The sequence below is a fragment of the Panthera pardus genome, unplaced genomic scaffold (assembly GCF_024362965.1).
Source record: "Panthera pardus isolate Hobbes unplaced genomic scaffold, ASM2436296v1 HiC_scaffold_13, whole genome shotgun sequence".
NCBI lineage: Eukaryota > Metazoa > Chordata > Mammalia > Carnivora > Felidae > Panthera > Panthera pardus.
This window is the reverse complement of record NW_026526688.1, coordinates 151,849,410-151,871,133: the sequence shown is the minus strand read 5'-3', so window position 1 is coordinate 151,871,133 and position 21,724 is coordinate 151,849,410. Positions and strand designations below refer to the sequence as shown.

General features: G+C 32.5%; 1 protein-coding gene across 8 annotated transcripts in view; it reads right to left on the bottom strand.

Moving 5' to 3' along the window:
* Nucleotides 1–21,724, bottom strand: part of EPHA5 (EPH receptor A5) — a 344,576-nt gene that overhangs the window by 155,233 nt on the left and 167,619 nt on the right. For 4 of the 8 annotated variants that reach the window (XM_019468625.2, XM_019468637.2, XM_019468628.2 and 1 more), the window contains exons 4-5: nucleotides 14,244–14,399; nucleotides 9,915–10,250 (exon numbers count right to left, since the gene is read on the bottom strand). The exons of 1 other annotated variant lie outside the window; for it this stretch is intronic. In XM_019468625.2, the coding sequence (XP_019324170.2) occupies nucleotides 9,915–10,250; nucleotides 14,244–14,399 (492 nt within the window). The remainder of the gene's footprint in view (nucleotides 1–9,914; nucleotides 10,251–14,243; nucleotides 14,400–21,724) is intronic. 3 more of the 8 variants (XM_019468666.2, XM_019468676.2, XM_019468656.2) reach the window with 2 other exon arrangements.

Genomic DNA, 21,724 nt, shown 5'->3' with positions numbered 1-21,724 from the left:
GAAGCAGCAATTTAAGCAGATCGGAAAACTGAGCTATCTAGGACAATGATGTAAAGAAACAGGTTTCAGGTAAAGGAAATAGCATGTGCAATATTCACTAGTGATTCAGAGTATCATAGCTCCAGGGAAGAATTTCTTAGTTTAGATTCCTATTCCCTCACTTACTAGATTTGTGACCTTGGGCAAAGCACTTCACATCTTTAAACGTCAGTTTCTTCATCCTAAAAATGGGAATAATAATAATATTATGTCATGAAGATATTGCTAGGATCAAATAAGAAAACGCAAATCAAGTTCTTCACATGGCAATGTGCACACAGTTAAGTGCTGAAACATGTTAGCCATCACTGTCTCTGTCGTTGTCACCACAGTCTGTAGGAGGGAGAAAGAGAGGAAATGGAAGGCTCTCAAGTGCCTTTTAGAAACCAAATCTTCCACAAGTTTCTAAAGCCACTGAACCGAACAAGAATTTTGATAGTTTCTGAAAATATTTACCGCATCCACTAATCCTTGGGATGAATTATGTGCAAACTAATCAGATTAGAGCCTCATCTTTGAGCTATGTTTCAGAACAGCACATAGGCATAGGAACAAGCACAGAACTTGCACCTCACATAAGTCAAATTTCCATGTAGATGGGTGGCTTCAGTTGGCAAAATTAGAAGCTTCTTTTGGTAGCCAAAATAATAATCTGGTCACAGAAGCATCTGTGTGTGGACAATGTAGAGATGTCCATAATATGTAATTAAACAACATTTGTCTCTTAGATAGTTTTCCTTCAAAACTTTAATAATGGACCAAAATTAGTATTGATCCACACACAATAATGATGTAATTAACAAAATTCATATTTTTTTCCTAATATATTTGGATTCAGATAAGTATTGTCTGTTTTCTTTTTTGTTTGTGTGGCTTTTTGTTTGTTAGTTTTTATGAGCTTTCAGTCTGATTTTTATTTTTATTTTTATTTATTATTATTATTTTTTTAAATTTTCAAGGTGATTTCCCCCATTCTTGCTCTAACTTTGATGATTTTATTTTCTTGTTTCTTTACATTATTGCTCTGGATATTTTATCAAAGTTAGAAAAAATTCAATGCTAATATAAAACCCAATGTTTTAGGAAATCATTGAAGATAGAGTCACTATTGGAAAATAATTTTCTTGTTTACTCCTCCAACCTTGAAGCAGCTGCTTTTTTTATCTGTTGAGTTAGAGATTGTATGTGTTTATTTTTGCCTTTGAATGTTTTTTTTCCTTGTATCTTATTTACTTCCTCCCTGAGTTTGTCGATATAATACTTGTAAATTCTAAAACCTATTTATCTCATAGTTCTCCCATGGACTGACAGTATCTAGAAAATTATTGAAAGTCTTCTTAAAATGCTGCTATTTAACATTTATTAATACTTTATTACATGCTAGGCATTACACTAATTGTTTTGTAGATAGTAACTCATTTAATCCTTGCAACCATCTTATGTCATAGACACTATCATTTAGTGTCTGGTAGGTCTAAATAACTTACCCAAGTCACACAGCTAGTAAGTGGCAAAGACAGTATGGAAACCAGAAAGTTTGGCTCCACAATCTAGAAATTTAACCAACATACTAATCCACTGCTCTGTGCAACAGATTAACACACACGTGCACACACACAGTTTCTACTCTGTGTTTCATTTTCAAGGCAATAAAACTTTATTAAGTACATGGTGCAGTGAAATGGGAAAAGAACTGAAAATGTGGTCTACTAGTTTTATTGTTTTCTTTTTTCTTTTCTTTTTTCTAAAAGAAAATTTGTATATACTGAATGAAATTCACTATATTAGGACTTTAAAATGAAAACAGAATGTTCACAGATTGGGTACTCAGAGAATCCAGAGCTCTGTTACTGGGTGAGCTGATAATGTAGAGTATAGTGAATGTGTGATGGTTACAAGCAGCACATCAGATGGCCAAAAGCCACATGGGTAGATCCACAAAATATTTAGATTATGGTGAAAAATGAGTAGATAGAATGAAAAATTTAATATACCATTAAATTAAAATAAAAATGTTTACAATATTAAATAAACATTTGATACGAATACTTATAAACAACGACAGAAAACACCACAACATATTAAGAATCTGCTCTTTCATGTATGAAAATGACAGATTTGAGACAATAGCAGTACATAAGAAAATCAATAAACCAGGTGAGAGCCTTGTGTAGTTCAAAGATAGTAATGTGCCATGAGTTGAGACAACTTATTAACTCAACCCTCAACACTTGAAATGCAAATATTTATATATATTAAAGACATAAAATATATCACATAAAATTCATATATATATGAATATATAAATATGCATATATATGAATATATATATACATATGTATACATATACATATACACACATATATACACATATATATGTAAGAACAAAGGAAGGGAGGAAGAAAAGAGAAACAGAAAAAAGGAAGGAAGGAAGGGGAAAAGAAAGAGTTTGGATAAACAAATCTTAATTACTCAAACAAACAGATTTTCCCAAAATATTAGAGATAACTTGTCTAGCAATTGTCATGTAGTAATTTTCATTCAAATTTGAATAAATTCATTGTATATCATCGTTTGAATGGCACTTTATGTATTTATAAAACTGACATAGGTACCTTATATCTCCAACATAGAAATAAGAACTCAAAAAAATCCAGGTTCCTTTTCTGCTACGAAAAGGCATATATTTTGAGATCCATCAAACAGACTTGCCCAGGGAAGATACAGATTCAGATAGGCAACTTAAGAAACCAGGTTCTTCATGAAGTTCTCATTTTTTTTTTTTTTTTTGGCTTTCTACTGATGAAGATGGTAGCAAAATATGAATATTTTCTGGTAACAATACTGAAGTCTTTTCAGTACAAGTTTGAGACTGAAATATCAATGCTACTAGGGGCAACAGTAATGACAATAAAGTCAAGTCCCCCACCACAATAAAGTCAAGTCAAGTGGTCTGCTTGACCACTGCAGTCGCAATGTTTCCCTTCATCAGGCCAACTTGGCGGTAGAGTATTGAGCATTTATTCTGGAAACATAGCCTCTAATCTTTGAATCTCTTCTTCTCTATGATTGTATGAGCCACTTAATATCCTGTATTAAAGACCTCTTCTGTTTAAACCAGCCAAAGTAGACTTTGTTCATAAGAAAATGGACATTATAAACAAAAATTATTCCCAAAAGAGAAATGTTTTGGGTAACAGTCTTAAAGGGAATGGGAATAAAGAACCTATGACGTCACTTAGCTGTATCTCAATGGAGCAAAGGCCTATTTAGTATTAAGGACTGATAATATAACAATACCTGGCATACATTTCATCAGCCGTGGTCACCTCAAATAAAGTGCTTCTTGAAGGTAATGTTTTGGGTGACAAAATACCACCTGTTTTAGTACTATAAAAGCATGAGAAATAGAAATATGGGAAGAATTGGTTGTATCCAACTGTACTACCGAATTTAAAGAAATAAACTTAAAATTTAAATTTTCAGCTCCAACTGTCTTGAGCTGCCAAAAGTCCTCTTACAGTGAAAAGGATAACAGAGCTACAAATAAAAATCCAAGTCTTATTCCACAGAATTTCTGAATTGTAAAAATGATTGAACTTACTGCATCACTTTATGAGGAAATGAGGCCACTGATTGGAAAAAAAGTGAAATCCTGAGCACTGGAATGCAGATATGTGGAAGAATTCAGATGATTCAAAATACTATCAACTTCTAAAACTTACAGAGTCTGTCTTGCTACCTGATTCAGCTGTTCCACATGTGACTGAGGAAGTGGTTCCTTCATGTCTTCATTACCAAGCCCACACCTTATCTAAGATTGTTAATTGATAGATGGACACAATTCTCTTCCTGACCAAACCTATTACTCCATCTGAACTCAGGATACTGACATAAATTTGAAAGCCAGTTATCTAGTCATATGGAGGCAAGAAGCTTCTTGGATATGAAACTCACAAGATTCTATAACTTAAGTTTTCCCAAGGTTAGAAAATATGTGTAAAAATGGATTTTATGAGTTTCTCAGATGCATAGGGGCTAGAAGCAATGTAATTCCAGCTAGTATAAATGCATGATTAACGATTCTGGATTCAATGTGCTTCTCCAGGTCACTGGCACGAGTGCTAAATGTTTCTTCAATTTGTTGACCAAAATCTGGATTGAAAGGTGGCTAATGTTAAATAATGTTCAAAAACTTGGAATTCCTTGGTTTAATGTAGAAGAAGGTATTAAATGACCTGCTGAAATAGAAGTGTTAAAGTGGATTTATTTTTCAAGGCTTATGAAACTGCCCACTAATTATAACTTTAGGAAAGGCCCAGAAGACATTTTCCTTATCATAATGATAAGAAATAAATTCGCAGTGCCACATGTATAAACAAAATCTCCATCATTTCTATTCTCTGTACTTGAGAACACAGAAGTTGAAGCTGCAGTGAAATAATAAGGGTGATTGCCCTTCACGAAGGATTGTGCAATAGCAACATATGTTAATATTGTCCATCTGCCTTTCAGCTTTTCTGAAAAGTATTTCTGACCATTTCTAAATAAATAAAGAGGGGGAGGGGTAAATGACCAAACCTTTTACCAGTTATTGAATCCTGTGCCTGAGCTAGCATTAATCCCTATGTATTCAGAAACACTGATCTGAGTGGATGTTATGGAGGTAATGTGATTAAATAAGATTCAGCCCAGAGCCCATATTACATTTGGCATAGTGATGCCTTCTCCATCCTATCCTTTGACCCTTTCACCAGTTCACTGGTGTATATTGGAAAATTTACCTTGCACATGGAAGAAAGCTTTCTTTGTCTTTGAGCCCCATTGAAACAAAAGCTGTAAAACTATAGTAATGGCCAAACTAAAGTATCTCCATCCTACCAAAAGAGTAAGCACAAATCTTTATTGTATCTCTGTAGAAATCAGTGCCACCATAAAAAAATATAGAAGAATAAAGAATGTGAGTCATGAACTTATTTTAAATGACTTGTTTGGTCTGAGTAGAAGACCAACAATCTTGGCAAACAACATATTTAATCAGGTGGTGATTACAAATACAGCCAATATGATGTCTCCACTGGCAAAAAAAATCAACAAATACCTTCATCTTTGTTTAGTAATGGTCTAACAAGTGACAATGAACTTTTTCTTTAACATCTCAATAAACAGAAACCACCAGAAAACATTTTTTGCCACTTTGGCAAGAGCAACAATTTACTTTCACTGTCTTGTTTCAGCATTCTCTTAAATTTCCAGGTCTACAGCATAATTTGGTCTTCAGGGAACCCTGATCATCTCAACATCCTATGTTACATCATGCTGGTCAACTGCACGAAAGGCATCAAACTGAAAGTACTTGATTAAATGGGATTATCGTGTACCCCAGATACCTTTACAAGAACCAAGAAATAAAAACCATCAAAATATAGGGACATCTTTCTTAGTGATATTTCTGATAGTCTGGACAGGTTGGGCCATCTCCTCCAAAATGTTTGCTGCATTTTACAAATCATATCATGTCAACTAAGCCCTCTGAGGACAGAATCTAGAAGCCTAAGATTAATTCAAAACAATTAAAGTTTGGTCTGTTTTACCCCAGAATTAAAATTCTATCCCTTTGCATACTAAAATGTTAGTGATTTCCTTGTCTTGTTTTTTTTTTTTTTGTTTTGGTTAGAATGAGCTTATTCTTTCTTGGGATAAAATATACATTTGTAGGGGCGCCTGGGTGGCTCAGTCGGTTAAGCGTCCGACTTCAGCTCAGGTCACGATCTCGCGGTCCGTGAGTTCAAGCCCCGCGTCGGGCTCTGGGCTGATGGCTCAGAGCCTGGAGCCTGCTTCCGATTCTGTGTCTCCCTCTCTCTCTGCCCCTCCCCCGTTCATGCTCTGTCTCTCTCTGTCTCAAAAATAATAAAATAAACATTAAAAAAAAATTAAAAAAAAAATATACATTTGTATATATTTAAATATATACATATTTTATATACACATATAAATACATATATAAATTTTAGCATTTGCTACAGTGTGCCTAGTGCAAAATTATTTTAAAATAAAAACATTAAAAATATGTTTATAGAAGACTATAATAATGCATACAATTTTGTGAGCAGATAATGAAACTTAAAAATATTTGCTTTCAATGGAATTTTAATTTTCACACTATGTATTGATGTATCACTCACTCTCTATCCATATATCTATACATTCAATCATGTATCCATGTAACTAGAAGATTGAGAAACTCAGTCAATATTATCCCTTTTTTAAGTTTAAGAATTTTAAATAATTCATGGTTTGCATATTCATCATTTTATCCACTTTGCAACCTATTTGTTAAGAGATCCTTATATAATTAACATATTCCCAATGAATTTTCCTATCATTTCCTCCTTCTCCACAGATAGTATTCCTTTACCACATGTAAATTACTTTTTTTTTCTTATTCTTTCACTTTCAGATGTGTTTCTTTTTCTTGGCCATGAAAATCATCACAATTTTACAATGCTTTCCTATCAACCTCAGTACTATTTGCTTCATTTTATAAGAAACATACAGTCCAACTAATTCTAGTATTCAGCTTTTCTTAAAACTTTATATTTTGTTTTTGTTTTGCTTTATTCTTTAAGTAATCTCTACACCCAACGTGGGGCTCAAAGTCATGACCCAGAAATCAACTGACCACTGACTGAGCCAGCCAGGTGTCCCAAACTTATATTTTGACCTTACTATTAAATTGCATGTAAAAAGTACCATTTGAATTTAGACAACTTCTCACAAGAGTAAGATACTAGACTTCATAATAATATAATGACTGGGAAAATGTTTTAAATACTGTATAAAACTAGGGTTACCTAGTTAGCTAGGGTTACCTAATCAATTTCAGTTCCTAGTTTAATGCAAGGTTCCCATCTTACAAAAAAAATTGCTATTTTTCTTCTTGTACTTTATAAATATAATTTTGAATCTAGGTAATTCATACTATGCACTAAAACTGTAGTAGATGACTGATGCCCAGCCAGTCTGTGACCATCTCAAGTGACCTCGAGGAGAAACCAAAAACAAGACAAACCAGAAAATAAGTTAAGTGGAGGCATGCAGGCAATGTTTTTGAATAATCTGATAAGAAACAAACATAATGTATTAAGATGACGTAAGGGTCTTTCACATCTCTATGTGGAACTCAGTAAACCTTAATTTTTACCAGACCAATTATACCTAGTGACACGCAACTATATGATGGAGAACTGCTTGCAAGGATAAATACCCATTCCCTTTTTGCAGAGAATTCTCTGTAAACTGACATGCTTTGGAGCAATTCTTAAGACCAATTTGAAATACTGTCTCCTGGGCTATAGTCCACAGTAAGACAATGAATAAAACATTTATTAACCTATTTTAAGGATGGCTTTTTATTGTAGTCAACAACATATTGTGGTCATGTCACAAAAAATAAATCAATCAGAAAATGCCAAAACAAATTACAAATCTGAAACAAATTAAGAAATGCATTTCTCAAAAAGAAGTCCTTAAAAGATTGAAAATAAAGTTAAAATTCGCTGAAAGAAATTTTATATAAAAAACACATATGGCACAAATAATTTTCTTTAATTTAATGCTTAAAATATTCAAATATTAAAAACTACTAAGCCCACTTTCTATTATGCTGGTAATTGATAAATATGCATCAATAATTATTCAATATAAGACTTCTTAGGAGGTATTTGAAGTTTACAATTTTGGTGAAAATTGAGACTTTGGTTCACCTAAAATGTCAGATACTGAGAAAAATGTCTTCTTGTTTTGATTTTTTTTTTTTGATAGATTTGCAAGCCTTTGGCAGTATGTGTACCCTGAGAACTCAGAAAAAATCAGCAACCAAGAGTCAACAAAACATTTGTTCTAAATACAAATGTTTGTTTTACATGATAGCAGTGCCTTGAACAGTTGGATGAAAATTATTCTTTCATGGTATTTAAGGTATTTATACATCAAAACCACACTTTACAGTCTGAACAGACTACCAAGTCAAAGACAACTAGAGCAAATATTTATTAGTACGTTATCTTAAATATATACAGTCATTTCCTATATATAGTTCAGCAGAGAAATATCTTTCAAGTAAGTTGAGGTTATGCAAACTAGAAATTATTCTCCCTGAGGAACATAACTCTCAGTGATTGTATTCAGTCATTGAATACATATTCAAACATGTTTTCAATATGTTAATGGAAGATTCATACACAGAACCATGTAAAGTTGAAAGATGTTACATGAGAAACCTGAAATCACATGCTGTGAAGTCAGTGTTCTTCTGATGTGGGAAGACAGTTTGCATTTACTGAACACTTGTGCCATCTAGATACTGTGATGGAATATCGACATACACCAGTATTGCCAGCAGCTGACTCTATTGTGAAAGAAAACTTAATTTTCACTATTTCTATCCAGTTCTTTAACACTTTTGTTAGTTCCACCTTAGGTTAGGGAGTAAATGGAGAAAAATATAAATGATTCATTTAAGGAAGTGGTATTTATGTGTGCAATGTTTTCTCTAAGAATAAAAAAAATGCTGTGGACATCTATGCAACATGGACAAGAATATCTAGACTATTTAGAATAATTCATAATAAATTACTCAATTAATTTCATGTTAGCCAGGCTGCTCTTGAACACTTCCCTTGATTTGATCAGTCAGAAACAACTATGAACTCGACTGCATGCACTTTTTGATCTTAAGAAGTAATGGCTTGATTTACCTGACACATTCAACAATTCAAATTATTTTGGCCAAGATGTGATTACCGACAGCATTCTCCAGTCAACCAAGTCATTCTACAACCTACAAACTTACACTAATGTTTATATGAACTAAGTCCAAAACGATTCAGCCAAACATATCCTATTTCATTGTGAGTACTGCTAGCAACGATGTCTTCACTGATGAAAGTCCACCTGGTGCGCTAATGAGATGGCGATTTTATGCCCATGGACTGAGAGCTGTGGCCAGGGAATAGAGGGAAGTGACATTTAATGCCTCATCCCACCCAGATACCCCATTGTTGACAAAAACAAGTCATAAATTATCCATAGGCTTTGAATAATTCTTCTTACAAAACAGGTTGAATTTTAATTTAATCATAGTTTATCTTTGGTTTTTATTTTACCAGGAAAGACGCCCTCTATATTGATTTACTTAAAATGGAATATCTGAGTGGAAACTATGGGGGAATTTTAGCACAAGCAGACCTGAATTCTCTACCGTCTAATAATTACTCTCGAGAAATTTCAAGAGCTTTATATGGAACATAAATGTGTTTTCATGTATAGTTCACAGTTATTCTAATTTTGATAAGTGGATTTGGCAAAGAAAAATTCATTTTGTACGTTTTTATTATTATAATAATAGAAATGACAAGAAAAGCCTATTTCAATATGTAAAGAAAATTCAGCTGTGGTGCCAAACAAACAAGCAAACAGAACCCGATTGATTATCTGTTAAATTAATAAAATAAACAAAAAACATGAAGTAAAGAAAACAACAAAATATGTAGATTTGAGCTATGATAATTGCATGTGTGAAATTTGAGATAAAATTTTGCTACGAATGAGCCAAAAATGTCTTTTTAGTAATAAAAAAAATTCAATGGAAAATTACCTTATTCTTAACCCCCTGTCCATGGATGAGAGTGCTAAGAAAGCCCTAGCTTTTATTTTTATAGGAAGCATTTTGAGATGTATTCTACTTTAAGTCCTGGCCCTCTGGTTTATGAGAAGTTCTCTTATAGATCTCACAGTTTAGCCCTCACTTAGCTACGGAGAAAGTTGACAGAGCTCGGCCCAAGGTACATGATTTGGTTGGACATCACACTTACCTGCTTGATTTGTGGTTACATTTACAGACACATATTGCCGGGCTCCTGGGCTCAAGTCGGACACTCCATTCACTGCCTCAATCTCAAAGGTATAGTTTGTGTGAGCGAGCAGATCCACCATCATGACAGAGGTGTTTTTCAGGCCGATTTGCCGGGGGAGGTACCTGACATGACCTCCACACTCGTCACACACACCTGCATGGGAGTTGCACTTCTTGCATGCAATATAATATGAGACATCTTTCCTTCCACCAGTGTCAGCAGGGGGAATCCATTCCAGAAAGACACTAGTTTCATTAACATTTGAGATGGCATTCCGAGGAGCAGAGGGGGGTCCTGGTTTGCAAAGTAAAGTGAGAAAAACATATTTTAAGATGACAACATTAAGCATTGTTTACTACACAAGTCCCTGGTCTGAAGAAAAAAAAATAGATTTGCAATCAATCTTTTAAGTAGGGAGAATGCAACAGTCATCAATTTGTAATAAGCGAAAAATCTTTTTCGGGTTTTGTAGGGACAATAGTGGGATTTATACCCTATAGGAATAACTTATCTTGGCATTGCTATAACTACTCATTTCGTTAAAACAGATGTTTTGCTTACTGTAAATATAAGGAAGTATGAAGTAAAACTATGTATGCAAAAATAATGTTATATAAAAAATTATACATTCAAAAAGTGGTAAGTCCTTTGGCAAATCCAAGGAAAAATTCTCCTTGGGGATTGAACTGATTACTTCCTCATTGAGATCTGTCCCAGTAACCTAGGAAATACACATGAAGGATTTACTAAGCAATGAGCACAAGTGAAAATAGGATTTGCCAGTGTGGTTCTTGACTACAAATTTTGCAGCAAGTAAAACAGCCTTAGCTTACCTCAAAATAAATTGCATATCCACAGATAAATCACCAACAGCATTTGAAATCTCTCTCATGTGTCAAGAAAAATCTAAAGTAGTCAGACACTACAATGTGTAATAAAACTTCACTTACTTTAATATTGTTTTAGTACTATGGCTCTGTAAACTGTGAATTTTACTTAATGGGAAATCAGAAATATATTTTATAAATAACTCTCAAAAACACCATGAGGGTAAGAATGAAAGTGTTCAGATCTTGAAGGATCAGCAGAATGAGGATATATAAGTAATAACAATATCTTTTGTATGTTACTTTATTTCTGAAACTAATAATTAGCTTACTGAAGAGAACTAAAATCAATTCTATATCAGCTGTGACAACTGTATACCATGCTGGTGGAGGGTGTTGATTAGGGGGGAGGCTTTGCATGTGTGTGGGCCAGGAGTATATGGAAAGTCTCTGCCTTTCTCTGAATGTTGTTGTGAACCTAAAACTGCTATAAAAAATTAAGTCTTTTAAAAAAGGAATTGCATAATGTCTATTTTACAGTTGATTACCAAATACTTAGTGTTATAACTTCAGTTAGGTGTTAATGTTATATGGTCAGATGTTCCCAAAGTAAAAATACATTTTTATTTGTTTCAGAGTTGACAAGTAAAGATTTCCCAACAGAGAACAGAATGGACTATAGTGGTAGCTGAATGGTTCATAGGCATAAATTAAGCTGTTTGGGATGGCATAGCCTATTTATCTTAATATTTGTTGTTTTAAACATAGAGATTATTATTAATTTCTACCTAACATTCATTAAGCCATGACTGTTGAAGACTAAATTTAAATAAGGTGATTAAAAAAAAGCTACCTGGTATTTACAAAATGTCTTTTAAATTAAAGGACCCCATAACCCAAAAGTTGTCATTTTTGGCAAAATAATCCCCACCTTGACTACATTTATGGATGAACTCTGTGAATTTTGCCATACATACAACCTCACACATTTCAACACAAAACAGTTACTTTTAAGTTGAAACAATTACTTAAGATGGAAATACAAGTCTTAATTTTTTACTGATTTAATAGTGGAAAGTTACGGAGAAAATGTTGTTTGAGGTCAAAATGTTACAGGTTTACTTCTGAAGTGAAGGTAAACAGACTTGAAATATGTCTCGTTCAGAAAGATATCAAACTTTTTTTCCTCCCTGCCAACTGAAATGAAACCAAATTTAACACCTTTCCTCTAAATCTGTACAAATACATCAGAGTCTGACTCTCCCTTTTCTTCTGGTTGTGCCAGTAACAGTCCCTCAAAATTTTGTGGGGACACATCTGCCTCTTAATGTGAAAAGGAAACTCAAATTCAAGTGAAGCCCTAAAGTAGAGGTAGAAAGTAGCAGCTCAGATGGTCATACACCTAAAAATAATGTAATGAAATTCCACAGCCTGCTAATACATGTGATATGTGAACCAAAACAGGGCTACGTACCCTTGATTTAAGCAGATTCATCAGAAACTTTTTTGTTTTTCTTTTCCTATAAGTTTATAACATTCTATTTTCCAGATTTAGATAGAAAGATAGATAGATAGATAGATAGATAGATAGATGATAGATAGAAGGAATTGGAACCATAAATTTAATTCGAAAGATCCAAAGTGAAAGAAAAATTCAAGATACTCATGTGAACATGAGAACATCAATCAAGCCACCCATTCAAGGGAAACATTTGCAGTATTTGTGGTGTTATGAATGCAACTAAAAACGGAACGCATGCACTCACAGAATATATGTTAGCAAGATCTTCTATACAAGTCCCAACAGTCTTTTGAGAAATGTGTACAAATTAGTGTTCTTTTGAAACACAGTATTAGAAATTCACACACCTGGAAACAGAAAATTTGAAGCCTCAAGTCCTTTAAGAGGACGAAGCAGTCCTTGCCACCAGAGCACAGTCTCATCCCAAACCTAACAAACTTACAGAAAGGGAGACTCAATTCTGTGCTGAGAAAGAGAAAGATCATGGCTGGATCACTTAAAGAAAATAATTATTAGGAAACTAAGGAAATTTAAAAGATAATTCAAGACATGGTTTTCTCTCCCTAATTTACCAGCCTATTGTCTATCCACATTTCCCTCTACTTGGACATCCTTTTGCTCTGAATAATTGAAATCATCTCTACTGTAACCAAAGTGTATCACTTTCAATCATAGTTTTATCTCCTCTATTCAAATGGAACCTCCCCAAAGTGTATACAATAATGTCTATTTGAATAGGAGTTGTTTATAATTAGTAACCATCTAACTCGTAAAACTATCAGTCTGGTGATAAAAGAATTGTCTTTCGCAATACAAAGCTAATTAATATCAATGATTTGAGAAATTATGAAAATATGTCTCACTGACACTATGGAATTCAGCCCTTGAAATTCAGATAAAATTTCAGTTTGTGACAATTTATTAAAGGAATTGTATTCCTATTTATATTTAATAGTAGAATGAATGTCCTAGAATAAATACTAAATTTCAAAAAGTTTTGTCATCATCTTTGAGAGCGACGACATCTTCCTGGGATCAAAAGTAATAAAACAAAGCAAGGTCATGGATATTGAATGTAATGAGGAGAGGGGATTTACTTTCTTCCCTTTCATTTTGAGTTTTTGTTTCATTTGCCATAGACTCTGAATGTGGAAAATTTATGAAAGGATTTCTGTCAAATACATAAATGTGCTTCTTTCTCAGAAATCTGTGGAATGCTAGAAAAACAAAACACCAAAGACATTGAAGAATGTGGATGTTTCCACTGCGAAGGTTGGAATTAAATATTTACTATTCATTATTCTTATGATATGATTATGTGCTATAATTAATTAGAGTTAGGGGCACTCCCTAATAAGAAACATGACAACTGCTTGAAAGTCCTAGCTAAAAATTTGGTTTTATATTTGACTCCTAAATCCTATTTGCCAACCCTCACCACTCCATGTGGTGTTTCCTACCTTTTTTTATAGATGACCTTCTCACTGGCCCTTGTAGTTTAGTGTGGCAGATAAGAAAAAAAAAAAAAAGGCACAAGTGCCATTTATTGTATGCTTATGTGATCAGAAGCCTGGGTTGGGAGAAGAATGAAAAAAAAAATTACTGTGAATAGCGAAGTGGGTTCATCAAAGTCATGTTTAGCCATCCTGAACACTAAAAGAAATCACAAAATAAAATAAAATATACTTTATCTGTCTTAGATGTTGAATTTGAAATTAGGGAAAATGAATGCTTCTAACAGCGAGTGATAAAAGAGACTCAAACTTTCCAAAGCTTACTCAAGAAAATCGAAATTTGGTAAAAAAAAATAGCTATTTTGGAAGATTAAACATTATGCCTGTTTTAGAGAAAATGGTGATAGAATGCAACAGGCTTCATCATGCTCTTTCTTCGGAGTGGTGAAAGTTCGGATCACCAAGTATCAGTGGGTTTCCTTACTTGTGCATGCCATTGTGGGTGGATCAGACTCCCTCCTGAAATAATCCTTTTCACAGACACAAGAGGTTGAAGCTTCCTCATGGGTAAAACTGTGAGGTGGACATTTGCTGCAGGTCTGGCTGTGAGGTGAGGCTTTGAAGAACCCAGGTCTGCACACTGTCAAAAGAAATAAGAGACTAAGCTTTTCCTTGGAACAGATGCAGTGTTTGTTTGGTGAATAATGCCATTATTTTGACTAGTATACACAGATTACATATAACACAATATTTGCATTAATTTCAAAAGTGTTTCACAAGCTTCGGAATCATAAATACCAGCCTATTCATTCAGATAATCAAATATTTAAGTATTTAAATTAAACATGTCTGGAATATGTGTATTTTCAGTGACTTCTATGCTGCAGGAGCTTATAAGAAATTATATTATGAAAAACAAATACTTATATGTACTTAAAACTTAGGTAGTCTTTTGAGTATAGTTTTCATTAACTCTGTTATTAATACAAGTGTGTTGAAGAAATGCTAATTTTCCCCGATGCTCATAGAACAGTAAGGTGCATAGTAGGTGCTTGAAATTTTGTTATTAAATTAATTAATTAATTGATAATTAGTAGGTGTTAAGAGCTTCATAAATTTTGTTATACTTGGGAGAAAGCATGGGTGAGCTGGTGTATCATTCACATTATATTGATTTCAGGAGGAGTCCGATGTTAGGCATTTACTTTACATTTTACTCCATTTTAGAACTATTTGATTCAACAAAGCATCTATTCTGATATAAGTCATATTTATACTGTACAAATTATTATGATCTATAAAGGATAGAAAATGTGTCTTACTCAATTTTACATTCATAATACTTATCACAGTGTTCGACCACAGTAGGCGATCCTAAATTGTTATGTAACACATAAATGAATGAAAGACATAGCATGAAGATTGTGACTGAACTATTCAGAATCACACAAAGAAAATGTTCTTTGGGTATCTGTGTTAACATTTCTGTTGGTGGTCAAATAAGTGTTAATAGAGTTTATCTTTTTTTTTTTAATTTCTGCTCATTCCCTAACCTCTGGTATCTTTCTTTCTTCTGCATGGCTAATAAAACCAAACTTTTATTCCAACTTTCAATATGTGGGCCAATTGAAAACCACCAAACTGATGGTTTGATTACCTTTTAGGGCTTAGATTACATAAAACTAATCAACCGTATATATCTTTTCTACTTTCAGAATTCAGTACATACACTTATGAGCATTTATTCAGGCATCAATGGAAATTTGCTAAAGCTTAAAGGGGAACTTGTATTTCAACAGAAAATTTTGATAGACATAATGAATTTTGGCTAATGTTCATGTGCTATAAATGATTTGGGTTTTTAGTAATCCATGCTAAGGCTTTTTGCCATCACCATGAATAATCAGGAATTGACAAAAATGAGAAGGGACTTTTTTCAGTAGATCTAATTATAGCGATAGCAAAGCCTTAATGCTCTTATAAATTCAGAGAGAATGTGAAGGTATTTGAAAGATAAGAAGAGCTTTTTGATAGTATTAGGGACATTCTTGTAGTCAAATGATTAGGAAAAGATTTAAAATATTATTTTTCTTGTAATAGGATTGCTGTAGCAGCCAATACCATTCATTGCTAAGTTATCCATTTTTTCTTCTTTCATCCTCTACAGTAAAATCATTCTCACTTTAAACACTATTTATTTTCAAAGACATGAAGTGTCAATCCACAATTCTGCCTATTTGGAAATAAGTGATCATTTATGAAACAAAAGGCATTTATTTTCTTTTAGTGAATGCCTGTTAACTTAAAAACTTATTTTGATACCATATACAACACTGTTATTTAACCTTCCATAGAAACTTTGAAAACAGAAAGAAATGTAAAAGTAAGTTAAGGTGGTAAGTGTATCTTTCTCACCAGCAGTTCAACAAAATCCTTTCAGCAGATGAGTAGGACAGAAATTTTGCTTGGTACTAGGTTACAGAGGTAAATAAGATAGACATGTCTCTGCCTTTATGAGTCTTAACAGTATTACATGAATAATTATAAATATGATTATGATAGAAAAAAAGAAAGCATGGAAGTGAAAATTGATACCTAATTTAGACTGGAATATCAAAAAGACTTCTTAAGGAAGCTAAGCCTCTGCTGAGATTAAAACAAAAAATTAAAAAGGAAAATTATCCAATTTGCATTTGCATTAAGGGGGGGCATTAGAATGCATTAATGTGCATTAGAGGGGCAAAATCCTTGCAAACAAATTAAACCGGTGGACAGCAAACGAGGAGATAGAGAAAACTAAAAGATCAGGGTGATAGTAGACTTAAAATGGCAGAGATAAAGTTAGAGAGGGAAAAGGATACCAGGTCACACCTTAGAGGTTTTATTGTTTGAGGTCATTACACAAATTTTAAGCAGGGAAATACTGAGATCACAATGATGTTTGACAGATCAGCGTGGGTAATGGATTAGAGAGGAATAAGGATGGAGCCATTTTCTCAGAGAACTCTAGGTATGAAATGAGTTTGGGGGAAGATAATGATTATGCTTAAGGTATTATTTATTTTGAGGTTAAAGAAATTCACATAACGGTATAGAGAGGAAAACTGTGAGCTCAATGTTGTCCAAGAAAAAAAAATACATGTATATGTAATTATTCATTGCCTTCAAATCATGGCCCCCAATCCAAATGGGACCTACAATGCTGCAAGACAATTTTAGTATTATTTCCTTAGTTAACTTTGGTTTTCAGCACCAGCATGATTATTTTGTAGCTTCTCCTCTCTCTTCTTATTCCTTAGAAGCTCTATTCCTTTGTGATCTCTGGCTGGTACATTTTTCTGTGTGCTGAGAAAATAGAAGTCATTAAAGAAACTTGCTTATTTTCCGATCACCAAATCTCCAAACCTATGTGCACTTGTAGCCACCCTCTCTCCCTTCTTTCTTATGAAAAATTGAAATGTGTTTTTGCTTTTACCAATGAAAAGTATCTTTATTTGAATTAAGAACCTCATCTCTACTCTCTGAGAGTAATCTTTCAAATTATCTACTATCCCTTTTACATACTCAGTTTCTCTCTCTCTCTCTCTTTCTCTCTCTCTATCTCTATCTCTTTCTCTTAATCTCTGTCTCTCACCTAGTCATTCATACGACCTCAATACAGTTTTCCAGAATTTTTCAATGGAAACAAAGTGAAGCACAACAAACAAATAACAACAATAAACTATCAATCTCACTTGATCTCAGTTCTCTCTGTAGCTATCAAACAGTTTTGCTACCCTTCAGAACACAATTTCTTAAATTATTTTTCCATACATGCATCTCTAGTTCCTATTTTAAATCACACATTGGCATAGTCCACTCCCCTGAAATTGGTTTTGTTAAGATTGCAGTCATCTTGTTGCCATACTTCTCAACAGCATTTGATCATGTCATTTTTGGGAAATTCCAATTAATTTTATTACAAAATGCTAGCATAGTCTGCAAGTTTCCACACAAAAAGAAATCCTTCAAATATGGTCTTCTGCCACACTCACTGTCTCCATCCATACTAATCTACTTATAATTTCTTGCACTTGGGAAACTCTTCTATCTGCTTCTAAATATTGCAGGAAAAGCATTCTAACCAAAGAAGAAGAAGTGTAAGAAAAAGTTTGTAGTCCATGATAAGGACTTTGGATTTAATCTGAATGCATTTGGAAAAAACTGGGGTTTTTTTTTGTTTTTTTTTTGTTTTTTTTTTTTTTTGAGGACACTCCTTCTGTCAAGCACTGTGGCAAGGGATATTTATATTGTGGTCAGAAAATAAAATTTGTACTTGGAAGTACCGTGAACCCACAACATATATGGGGAGGCCAAAAATAAAAAGTGATAATCAAAAGAAGCAAAATTGACCTTTTTTTGCATTTTAATTACGGCCATATTTAACAAATAATTATTAAGGTGAGTATTAAAATTTCTTTTAATTCCATCTCGATATCGTTTACTTAAACAGTTAAACATAAAGGCAGCTTCTGGAGCAAAGTTTTGTCAAATAATAATTGTATGTTGCCTAAACATTATTTAGAAAATATTACGCAGGTCTATTTAAGTTGAAAGAGGAGTAGGAGACAAAAACTGTATCCTATTTGAATATGCTTCATGAAACTGATTAGGCAATCCTCTGGAGAGAAGGAAACTTTTTTTTTTTTTTTTGGAAGGAAGGAAGGAAACTATTTTTAATAATTCCTTTACTGTCCATGCTCCAAGGCTCTTTTTAAGTGCTACCTTTTCCATGATATTTGTGATGATGTCCATGGCTATATAATCTTTCCTTACACATCTTTTAGATCTAGAAACTATTTATTTAATATCTATCTTATGGCATATAGCAAAATTTTTGTCAGTTTTATGTGTAGGAATATTCACCTGCTCCCAACTCTACATAAACATTCTGGAGAATAGAAACAGTTCATTTGATTTTCATCATTTGTAACATAATTCAATGTATTGAGTACACATTCAGCAACATTTATTGGATGGATAAATAGTATATTTGTGTCCTTCTCAGGGTCAAAATGACACAGCAGAACTTAATAAAAGCTGATGAAGCTAAATTATTTAAATATTAACTCTTGGCAAGTAAATAATAATATGTGTTAGTTACATCTACACTGGCTACTTTAGAAGTTTTACATAAGCTACCAACATTCCAGCTTTCATAGTTATCACTTAGAAAATTAGGATGTTAATTACACCTATTAAAATAGTTTTAAAAATTTAAACAAATATACATCATCAGTATATGAATTTCATTTGTTAAAGTTGTAAAATGGTGCTACCTAATCTAATGAGAAAAATTTTGTAAGTTCTCAAAATTGTCAAAAATGTTTAAACTGATAATTTAGGATTTTTTCCCCACACTTTTTTATTGTCAATTAAATTATTCTTAATGTTTCCAAAAAACTTTAGCCTTAAATGTTCATCACCCTTGGAGTACCTAAGTGAATTCATCTTACAATTCAGGAACATGGTCACCAACAAAAAATTGTAATGTACAAAATACTGGTTAGTAATATTGAATATTATCATTCTCCTCACTAGAATTAAAATATACAGATCATTTTAAAATACATCCATATATATAAAGAAATGGGAATAGAAATGCACAAACTGTTTTTGTCGATATTGTTCAAGATATAATTAATCTTCAAAGTGTTATTGGATTTATCCAATTATGCTTTATTAAGAATGACAGAAAATCACTATGAGCAAGAGTTTCACCACAGTTCTATTATATGTGAATTATTGGAGGATATAAACAAAATCAAATTTACTTTTTATACAGATTTTTTTAAATGAAGTGCCCACAAGATAGTTCAGCTCAAATTTAAAAGATGCGTTTATTAAGAAAATCAGCATAATATAGCATAAGATTACAACTAAAAATAATCCGATAATATGTATACCAAAATTAAGATGATAGATTTATCTTTATATTTAAAATATATCCCAAGCATTAAAAAAAACTGATAATGAGTTAAAACAATGATACATTAAAAGAAGTTTTGAAGTAGGAATTCTATTTTTTAATGTAAGTTATTGTGAAATTGGCTAATATACAGTGTGTACAGTGTGCTCTTGGGTTTGGAAGTAGGAACTCTAAAACTTGACAACATCTTTTGAATGCTTGCACACAGAAATATGAGAAAGATACTACTCAAGAATTTAAAAAAGCTTGTTAGTTAGAATACAACTTTAGATGGTTAAAATAAATAAGCTGATTTTAACATTGTAAAATATCAGAGAAGAAAAGAACAGTATATTTTTATTTTTTATTTTAATACCAGCTTAGTTAACCCTTACACAGGGTTATAGTAGTTACAGGCATACAAGATAGTGATTCAACAATTATATACACTATTAGTCAGTGCTCACCATGATAAATGTACTTTTAATCCCCTTTTCACCTACTTCATTCCCTCCCACGCCTCCCTTCTGACATGCTGTATTTATTTTTTGATATGCTTTATTTTAAATGAGTACACTCAATTAAAGTTTTTTTTTTTTTCGATAAGAATATTTTTTACTTGATGCATACTTCAGAATACATGGTTCTAAAAGATATACATAAAATTTCTATCTAAGAAAAGTGGAATATACGTTTTCCTCAAGTACACATGGAATTCCCTGGTTAAATATAAAAAAACAGATGTAACAAATTTAAGAAGACTGAAATCATACCAAGTATATTTTCCAACCTCAATGGTACAAAACTGAAGATCAACAATAAAGCAAAGCTGGAATACATATAATGCAAATATTAAATATTTAATATGTAAATATTAAACAACACACAACTGCACAAGCTGTGGGCCAAATAAGAAATCAAATGGAAAATCAAAAATATATCTCCAAAACAAAAGACACAGGAAACATAATATTTCCAAACCTATAAGATACAGCAAAAATATACCTTAGCATGAAATTCATGCTAAAATGCCTACATTAAAAAAAAAAAGAAAAGTTAAACAATTTAACATTATACCACAAAGAATTAAAAAAATAAAAAAAAAAAACTTAGCTGAAATTTAGTAGAGGGAGGAAATAAAGAAAAATCAGAAATAAATAAAATAGAAACCAGAATAAACAACAACAATATTGAAAGAAATAAGTAAAAACAAACAAAGTTTGCAATGTTTTAACTACATTAACTAACAAATAAGGCAGAATACTCAAAAACCAAAATGAGAAATAGAAGAGAAAATAATATAACAGATAACCACAGAAATACATAGTATGACAGCACATTACTATAAGTAATTATATGCCAATAAATCAGACAGTTTAGAAAAAAAGGCCAGATAATTCCTAAAAATACACATTACCAAGATTAAATCATGAATCTTGATTCCAAGAAATAGGAAATCTTCTTAGACCAATAAAAAGCATGGAGGTTAAATTAGGAATAAAAAAAAAACAAAAAACAAACAAACAAAAAAACCTCCCAGCATAGAAAAGCCCAAGACCACATGGTCTCATTGGTAGATTCTATCAAACATTAAAAAAAATAATAATAATTAATGATAATCTTTATCAAAATCTTACAAATAATGGAATAGAGGGAACTTATTCAAAATTGTTCCATGAGGCCAATACTACCCTGATACCAAAGCAGGATAAAAGCGATATAAGAACAAAAATGTCTAGTTTGTCCCATATAAGGATTGTTACTGAGACATTCTTGTGGCATCCATTTGTACGATAAATGTTTCTCTATACCCTCAGTTTCCATCTGCAGGTGTCTTTAGGCCTATAACAAGTCTCTTATAGGCACCATATAGATGAGTCTTACTTTTTAATCTATTCTGAAATTGTATGTCTTTTGATTGGAGTGTTCAGTCCATTTGCACTCAAAGTGATTATTGATGATATGTACTTACTATTATTTTACTTTTTTTTTCATTGTTTAGTCAGATTTTCTCTGAT